Source organism: Arachis duranensis, chromosome 8 (assembly GCF_000817695.3).
Source record: "Arachis duranensis cultivar V14167 chromosome 8, aradu.V14167.gnm2.J7QH, whole genome shotgun sequence".
NCBI lineage: Eukaryota > Viridiplantae > Streptophyta > Magnoliopsida > Fabales > Fabaceae > Arachis > Arachis duranensis.
Window position 1 is genome coordinate 34134162 of NC_029779.3, and position 9423 is coordinate 34143584.

Genomic DNA, 9423 nt, shown 5'->3' on the forward strand with positions numbered 1-9423 from the left:
GATTTTCTTTTATTTTATTTTTATAAATTATTTTAAATATATAAGTTGTTCGGTAGGTCGGGTGCCGGACGGTTCGAAGGGATCCTCGGGTCGATTGATGGGGTGTGGCCTGGAATCGGGTCACGAGTGTGAAGTAAGGGTAGCCGACGTTCCGAGCTTCTGATGCAAAGGGGGTGTCACCTGCAAAGACACTCCGACGCTCTAGTCAGTTTAGTGTGTAGGTGAAAAAGGGTTAAAATAGTAGGTGTCGTACCTTGGGGGAGGGGTAGGACCCTCCCCTTATATACCATGTCAGAGGTAGGTCCCACAAGGACAGACCCACCTTCCTCGAAGCTTCCCCATACAGCTGTAATGGAGAGTTGCCCTGGACGCGTGTCCGGGTCGATGGTTAAGCGCCTCGCACCCGACCGTTCGGGTCGGGTAGTCTGCGGGTCGGGTCGACCTGCGTGATGCTTGGGTCAGGCCGTAACAGTGCCCCCAACGCGCCAGCAATGACCGTGAGGGTCGTTGCTTGGCGCGTTACGTTATTTCTTGTGTGTTGCCATTAGGTCGGTTGCTCGTGGAGAGGACGTGCCTCTTGCGCGCGTGTCTGTTCGTTGTTGGGGATAACCGTTCGTCGCCTCGTTCTTCGTGCTAGGCATTAAATGCTCATAATGGGTTATTTTGAAACCCTGCGTGCAAAGACTATTCTGCCCCTTGCCTTTCGCGCCTTTTGTGTTAGTTTCTTAATCCCAATCAGTTTTACATTTCGCTTCCACTTCGTTTCCTTATTCTCTCCATCCCCTGTCTTCTTCTCACCAAATTTCCTACTGCCATTCCTGCGTTCGTGTGCGTTCGTGTACACTCGCCCCTTTTCACTCTCTTTCGAATCATCACAACCAATCCTGGTAAGCATTCGTCCCTCGCTTTCTGTTTCATGTTCATTTTATCTTCATTATCAATTCTTCTATATGCATGCTGCTTTCTTGGTTTGATTTGTATGCTGGATGACCTTAGTGCTAAGTAAGTGTGTTTAGGGGGTTACCATTCCAGGGCATTAGTTTTTTAGTCTTTTACTCGAATTTTGCCTCAACCATGCTTGATTCTAGTTACTGAATAGGCTAAGTGTAGTTTTTGGATTTTTTCCGAGCTCCCGACCTCGTAGACTAACCGAGTGGTACCCCGGCTGTAGGTATGTCTCGCATTGTCTCTCGAGCTTCCACCTCCGCCGCGGGTTACGACCCGTACGCTTGGGTGTCTTCCGACGTAAAAGAATCCCCGAACCAGATGGGCGAGGAGGTGCTTACCGAGTTCTGCCAAGCCGAGTACTTGTGTGGTGGGACTGACGAGGAGGCTAACTATGACGTTTACGTTCCTACCCCCAATGAGTGGATATACGAGCTCAACTTTCACTCCCCCCAGATTCCCGATTGGATTTGATTTTATAAGTCCATGTTCACCCAAGTGGGGGTCCGTATTCCTTTTTCCGCCTTTCAGATGGCGCTCCTCAATCGGATTTTCGTGGCGCCGTCACAGCTGCATCCGAACAGTTGGGCCTCCATCCGCTGTTTCGAGATGGTGTGTGAATATCTAGAGCTGCCGGTGTCCGTCGATGTTTTTTTTATTTTTTCAACCATACGAATCCTTCCAAGGAAGGGAAAGCGAGGAAAGGGTTTATGTCCTTCCGATCTGCCCAGGGTCAAAGGATTTTTGGCTTGTTTGAAGACTCTTACCATGGGTTTAAGGATAAATATTTTAAGGTGCATCCAGTCAAAGGTCCCCATCCCTTCTGGTTGTCATTAGAAGGGGAACGCCTCATCCTGACGTATTGGAGTTTCAGGGCGGGGTCCAATTCCTTCATCAAGGTGACTTACGAGGGAATGTCCGTTATGGACAGAAAGGTTGCCGACGTGCTGTTGGCCATTTTTTGGAGGAATCATGTGAATCCCCACCTCCTTATGGCTGATCGGGAGGTCGCCAAAAATTATATTTGTGGGTAGCTTTGACTTGTATTTTTTGCATTATTGTTGCTTCGATTGGTTACGCCGACCTCATGACTAACTTGTTTACTTATTTGTTGCAGTGGAGATGTCTGCTTCGGTGACGGGGCTTGAGGGTTTGTTCAACACTTTTTTGGCAGATAGCGATGAGGAGAAAGCTGGCGAGAAGCCGGAGAACCCTCTTGAGGACAAGAAGGATCAGGCGGTGCCTTCACCTCGTGACACCGAGATGTCGGACAAAAACACTGACGGGACACGCGTTTCTCCTATTCGTGAGGAGACGGCCGGCATCGAGCATTCGTCCTCCACTCGACAAGAGGATGATGAGTTAAAGATTATCCCGACCCCAAAGAGGCAGAGGGCATCCTCCAGCCCTGAAGGGGTTCTCTCCGTGATGGAGAGGAACTTCGACGTTGGGGTCTTCAGAGACTCTCATTGCTCCCTGGCACGGAGGATCACTTCCTTGGCACCGAGCTTGCGGGGCAGGCGAGGTGGATGTACCGTACCCTTCTCCGCGGTGCTGCAATAGCTCGCAAGGCCGATTTTGAGTTGTCAGGGATGCAGTCGCTGCGCAGGAAGCTCGAATCTACTACCAAGGCCAATAATGAATTCAAAACTCAAGTTGAAACGCTTCGGGAGCAGCTGTCCAAAGCTGGGGAGAAGCTTAAGGTTGCCGAGGAAAAAGTCGCGTCTACCAAGGAGAAATTGAAGACCTCTGATGCCACCGTGTCCCGTCTAACCGAGCGGGAGATGACTTTGGAGAACCAGCTCAATGCCACGCAAGGTCGGGTGGCCGCTTTGGAGAAGGAACGTGATGCGGCCGTCTTGTCGGCTAAGTCTGCTCAAGCTGAGGCCGATGAGCTTAGGAAGAAGTATAAAGAGACCGTAAAACAGGGAAAAAGCGCGATCCTCATGACTGAAGAGGCTCTCAAAGCCCAGGTGAAGATCGTGGCTCCTGATTTCGACACGTCGGCAATCGGGGTCTTTAAAACCATCAAGGATGGCAAGATTGTCGACATGCCCAGGAAGTGATTTCATGTACCTTGTGTATTTTTGTTTGTAGGCTTGTGGAACTTTTTTAATATACTGTAGTAGTCGCTTGGTCGGCTTGTCATTATCATCATTTAACTGCTTATTAGTAGGACGTACTTGTTCTGTTTTGTTACCGTTTTGTTGGTGTTGGCTTGTCGTGGCGTTCGTTTACCGTTGTGCTGGTATTTCGACAAAGCTGAGTCGTGGCTTTGCTATTACTGTAGCTGTTTGTTATGGCTTTAGCTTAGTTGGCTCCCGAGGTGATCAGTCCCGGGGCACCATGCTGTGGTCCCATTTAACGTGTATTACGAGGAACTTGTCGTCATGGGACGCGTAAATGACCGAAAGTAAATGAGAGGGTAATTTTCAACAAGTAAAACATAAGTTGGTGATTAAACAAGTCTATTTTCATAATAAGTACTTAACAAGTGTAAATTGCTGAGCTCGTCAGATCGCCTGATCGACGTGTTTGAGCTAGGAATAGAATCTTCTCATGTTAACTGCATTCTAAGTTCTCGGGACCTCTTTACCATCGAGCTTCTCCAATTTGTAGGCGCCCTTATCAATCACCTCTTTAACTCTGTAGTGGCCTTCCCAGTTTGCCGCCAGTTTACCTTCACCCTGAAACGGGAGCCCAATATCATCGCGCCGTAGGACGAGGTCGTTTTGCTCAAATTCCCTCTTGAGCACTTTGGTGTTGTAGCACAGGGCCATTCTTTACTTTAGTGCTATTTCTGACAAATGGGCTATCTCCCTAGCCTCATCTGCTAGGTCCTTTTCCACCGCTTCCTCTACTCCCTTCAGAAGTAATCGTGGGCTCGGCTCGCCGATCTCTACGGGTATCATTGCGTCCACCCCGTACGTCAGGCGGAAAGGGGTTTCCCATGTGGACGATTGCTTGGTTTTTTGGTAGGACTTGAGGACCGAGGCTAGTTCATCGGCCCATGCTCCTTTCTTGTTATCCAACCGCTTCTTGAGGCCCAGCAAGATGACCTTGTTTGCGGCCTCCACTTGGCCGTTCGTCTGGGGATGCTCTATAGAGGAGAATTTCTGCTTTATGCCCAAACCGCTGAAGAATTCCACGAACTTCTTGTTGGAAAATTGCGTCCCGTTATCAAAAACAACGACTTCCGGGATGCCAAATCGAGTTATCACTTGCCTCTACATGAACTTTTGACAATTGGCTGAGGATATACTGGCCAGTGGTTCAGCCTCTATCCATTTGGTGTAGTAGTCAATAGCGACTATGAGGCATTTGACTTGCCCTGGACCGACCAGGAAAGGTCCGAGTAGGTCGAATCCCCACTGTGTAAAAGGTCGGCAAGACGTCAATAGGCTTAGTTCGGTTGCCAGCGCTTTGTGGAAGTTGGCGTTCTCTTGGCCCTTAACGCATTTCCTTACGAACTCTTTCGAGTCCATCATCATCGATGGCCAGTAATATCCGGCTCGGATGAGATTTCTTGCTAGGTCTTTGCCCCCGATGTGGTGGCCATAGCATCCATCGTAGACTTCTTTTAGCACGTAGTCTGTCTGGTCGGGATGCAGGCACTTCAGCAAGAGCTGGCTAAGTCCATTTTTGAATAGTTGGCCTTGTATGATCGCATATTTGGCTGTCTCCCTTCTCAACACTTTAGCTTCCTTCTCATCTTTGCATATTTGCCACTGTTGCTTCTTTTATCATGCCTTGAATGAGGGACCGGTTGCTGACTCCCGGTTTCGTGCTCGCCAGCTTGGATAGGAGGTCTGCCCGTATGTTCCTTTCCCTTGGAACGTGTTGGATTGCGACCTCCTCGAATTGTTTGCTCAGCTCCTTGACCTTCTCCAAGTATTTCTGCAACAGCGAGTCTCTGGCTTGGTAACTTCCATTCACTTGTGAGGTGACGACCTGCGAATCACTGCACACTTCCAGCTTCGTTGCGCTGACTTCCCGAGCTAAGATCAAGCCGCCTAGGAGGGCCTCATACTCCGCTTGGTTGTTTGACACGAGAAACTCAAACTTGATTGATTGTTTGTATATGTCCCCAGCAGGGCTTTCCAAGATGATCCCGGTGCCTCCAGACGTCTGGTTGGAGGCCTCGTCCACATGGAGCCTCCACCGTGTGCCCGCCTCCTCGATTGGGTCCCCCATTACTTCTACCAAGAAGTCAGTCATTGCTTGTGCCTTAATCGCATGCTGGGGTTCATATTGTAAATCATACTGAGATAGCTCAATGGCCCAAGTCATCATTCTTCCCGCTAGGTCGGGTTTGTGGAGCACTTGGCGGATTCCCTGGTCCGTTCTCACGACCACTTGGTGACCCTGAAAGTATTGCCGTAGTCTGTGGGAGGAGGTTAGCAGTGCCTGTGCCAGCTTCTCTAATTTGCTGTATCTTAGTTCTGCTCCTTGCAATACTCTACTCACAAAGTAAATTGGTTGTTGAACCTTCCCTTCCTCTCGTACCTACACTGCCGCCAGCGCTTCCTTCGTTATGGCCAGGTACAGGTAGAATGGTTCTCCGACCTTGGGCTTCCCGAGTACGGGTTGTGTCGCGAGAACCTTTTTGAAATGCTCAAATGCTTCCTCACATGACAGGGTCCACTCAAATACTATCCCTTTTTTCATAAGGTTGAAAAATGGTAGCGCCCTAGCCGCCGACGCTCTGAAGAAATGGGATAGGGCGGTGAGTCTGCCCGACAACCTCTGCACATCCTTGACACAGCTCGGACTCTTTATTTGGAGTATCTCCTGGCACTTTTCTGGGTTGGCCTCGACCCCCCTCTGGGTTATCATGAACCCTAGGAATTTTCTTGCTTCCATGGCAAAGGTGCATTTGTGTGGGTTGAGCCTCGTACCGTGTTGTCGGAGGGAGACGAACACGTTTCCTAGATCGCTTAATAGGTCATCGGGTCGGGTGGTCTTTGCAAGGATATCATCCACATACACTTCGACCATTTTGCCTATGAGATTGTTGAATATCTTGTTCATTAACCTTTGGTATGTGGCCCCAGCGTTCTTTAGGACAAACGGCATTACCTTGTAGCAATATATTCCTCTCGGTGTTATGAACGTTGTCTTCTCTTCGTCTGGTCGGTGCATTAGAATTTGATTATAGCCGGAGTAAGCATCCATAAAGCTTAGAGATTGATATCCTGCTGCCGAGTCGACGAGCGCATCAATATTGGGTAGGGGGTAGCAGTCCTTAAGGCATGCTTTGTTGAGGTCGGAATAATCGACACAAATCCTCCATTTTCCATTGTGCTTTTTCACCAGAACTACATTCGACAGCCAGGTCGAGTAGTCGAGTTCTCGAATGAATCCGCTTCAAGGAGGCTGGCCGTCTGCCTGGCCACCTCCTCTGCCCGTTCTTGAGACATTTTTCTTCTCCTTTGAGCTACCGGTCTGGCTTTCGCCATCACGGCCAGGCGATGTAACATCAGTTGGGGGTCTATCCCTGGCATGTCGGCTGGCGTCCATGCGAATAGGTCGCCGTTAGCCCTGATCATTTCCATTAGAGGTTCTTTCAGGTTATTTGGGAGGTTTCTGTTCACGAAAGTGAACTTTTCTTCCGTGTCCCCGACTCTGAACCTCTCCAAATTCCCTTCCAGCTCGGGTCTCGGCTTGTCGCTGACTCTGGCGTCCAAGTCGGCGAGGAACACTCCCGATGCCTCTTTAGATTTCCTCCTTAAGGAGAGGCTGGCATTGTCGCAAGCGACTGTCATTTCCAAGTCTCCTCTTATGGATCCCACGGATCCGTCATCAGCGATGAACTTCATTATCAACATTTTGTACTGATTACTGCTCTGAGGTCGTTGATGATCTTCCTCCCTAGGATGATATTATAGGCCGTGGAGTTCCGTAGAACCACAAACTCGGCCATTACCGACCTTCGCCCCTGTCTCGTTCCAACAGATATTGGTAGGGAGATTATCCCGTCTAGCTTGATGAAGTGGTCGCCCAGACCTATGACACCGTGTTAGTGCATCTTTAAATCGGCATCCCATAGGCCCAAGGCATCGAACACATTGCGGAACATGATATTCGAGTCAGCCCCGGTGTCCACGAGTATCCGTTTGATGAGGCCGGTTCTCACTCTGGCCGTGATGACCATGGGAGGGTTGTCCATGGCCTCATCAAACTATTGGTCCTCTGGACCGAATGAAATGGGTGGAAGCCTCTTGGAGCTTCGCTCCGAGGATGAGGAAACTGCCAGGACCTTGGCATCTTTCTTGTGTGCCGACCTCGACCTTGGAGGTGCGTCTCTTGCCATTACCACGTTCACTATGGTAAGGCCGTGCTCGTTGTCTTCCGGCTCGTGACGTCGCTTTACCGCGCGGGTTTTGTCCTCTCCCTCGCGGTCGCGATCACGCCTCCTTGGCTCCCTGATGAGATGGGAAAATTCGGCCAGTTTTCCGTCCCGGATCGCTTGTTCCAGCGTGTCCTTCAGGTCGAAGTAGTCCCGTGTCTTGTGCTCCTAGCCTTTGTGGTAATCACAATAGAGGCTCTTGTTTCCTCCGGTCCGGTCTTTCAAAGGTCGGGGCTTCGACAAAATTCTCTTCTCGGCTATCTGCTGGTAAACTTCTACGATTGGGGCGGTGAGGGGGTGTAATTGGTTAACCTCCCGACTCAAGGAAACGGCCTGGGTGTCTTGCTCGGACCGCCGTCCCTGGCGTGTTCCTTTTGTCTTTCTCCGCTACCGTGCTGCCGTGTTTGATTGTAAGAGGGCTGCCGCTTGTTGGCAGCCACGACTTGGCTGACTTCTTCATTGTTAATGTATTCTCTGGCTACACCTTGAATCTCTTGCATTGTCCATACCGGCTTCGTGGTGAGATATTTTCTGAAGTCCTCGTTTAGAAGTCCGTTCGTCAAGCACAGGCTAGCAACCGAATCCGTTAGCCCGTCGATCTCCAAGCATTCGTCGTTGAACCGGTCTAGATATTTCCTAGTCGGCTCGCCGGTCCTCTGTGTCACTCTGAGTAAATTGATCGGGTGCTTTGCCTTTGCAATTCTGGTTGTAAATTGGGCTAGGAAAGCGGGGCTGATGTCCGAAAACCTAGCCACGGGCCTTGTAGGAGGTTATTAAACCACCGTATCGCGGGCCCAGCCAGAGTGACCAGGAAAGCGCGACATCTGACTTCGTTGCCTACCCTTTCCAAATTCATTATGGCCTCGAAGGTCGTCAGGTGTTCCTGTGGGTCTTGAGTTTCATCATACCTCATGTCCGTTGACTTATCAAAGTGCTTTGGTAGCTGGACCTCGAGGATGGAATGGTGGAAAGGGGTGGCTCCTATGATCACAGGTCGTCGTGCTCTCCTCGTTCTTTCTTCATTGTCTTCGCAATCTTGCCTCGGGCGTGCGTCCCCCTACGTCGGGCATATATGATTGTGTCATGTCATCTTCTCGGGTGTTCCTGATCTTCCCGGCTACTTTTCGATTCCGATCTTGAGGTGGGAGTGTGCCGGGAGTGACTTCGGTGGGAGGTTCTTCCTCGACTTTCGGGAGATAGGGAGTAGTCAGGGTCGGAAGTTTGTTGGCGATGCTCCTAATCCCCTAGTTGGCGCTCCAGGTTCTGCACCCTATGACGCAGTTCTTGCATTATCCTAGTGCTGTCACTACCAGTTCCCCTAAAGGGGCGTCTCTCTTGGGCTCTCGATTGTGGCTCGGTACGTCGCGGGGGAGACCTCAGCCGCTCTCAGGGAGAAGCGACGGAGGCTGCCCCCTCAAGGCCCGCCACGTGGCCGTGGTCCCCCGGACCTTGCACGATATCCATTTAGGCTTTCCCACAGACGGCGCCAATGTTTGGTAGGTCGGGTACCGGATGGTTCGAAGGGATCCTCGGGTCGATTGGTGGGGTGTGGCCTGGAATCGGGTTGCGAGGGTGAAGCAGGTGTAGCCGACGTTCCGAGCTCCTGATGCAAAGGGGGGTGTCACCTGCAAAGACACTCCAACGCTCTAGTCAATTTAGTGTGCAGGCGAAAAAGGGTTAAAATGGTAGGTGTCGTACCTTGGGGGAGGGGTAGGACCCTCCCCTTATATACCGTGTCAGAGGTGGGTCCCGCAAGGACAAACTCACCTTCATCGAAGCTTCCCCATACAGCTGTAATGGAGAGCTGTCCTGGACGCGTGTCTGGGTCGATGGTTAAGCGCCTCGCACCCGGCCGTTCGGGTTGGGTAGTCTGCGGGTCGGATCGGCCCGCGTAATGCTTGGGCCAGGCCGTAACATAAGTAAAAATATACAAAAATATTTTAAAATAAAAAAGTTTATAACTTATATTCTAAACATATAAAAATGTTTAAAATTCGATTCCTGACAATAGACTTGTTTGTATGAATTTTATAAAAAATATTTTTTTAAGTTATCAATTTTAAAAACATATTTTAAGAAAAACAATTTAATATTTAAATATTTTATATAAAAATATTTTTTATCAATTA

General features: G+C 49.9%; 2 protein-coding genes across 2 annotated transcripts; one reads left to right on the plus strand and one right to left on the minus strand.

Annotated features, from left to right (window-relative positions):
- The first annotated feature begins 2537 nt into the window (after positions 1-2537).
- Positions 2538-3011, plus strand: LOC107462272 (uncharacterized). Its single transcript, XM_016080851.1, has one exon. It carries the CDS (start codon positions 2538-2540, stop codon positions 3009-3011), a length of 474 nt encoding a protein of 157 aa, XP_015936337.1.
- A 717-nt stretch (positions 3012-3728) lies between these two features.
- Positions 3729-5235, minus strand: LOC107462273 (uncharacterized). The gene is made up of 3 exons (XM_016080852.1): positions 4672-5235; positions 4287-4541; positions 3729-4172 (listed from the first exon to the last, which is right to left on the minus strand). Exons 1-3 carry the CDS (start codon positions 5233-5235, stop codon positions 3729-3731), a joined length of 1263 nt encoding a protein of 420 aa, XP_015936338.1.
- Between the last annotated feature and the right edge of the window lie 4188 nt (positions 5236-9423).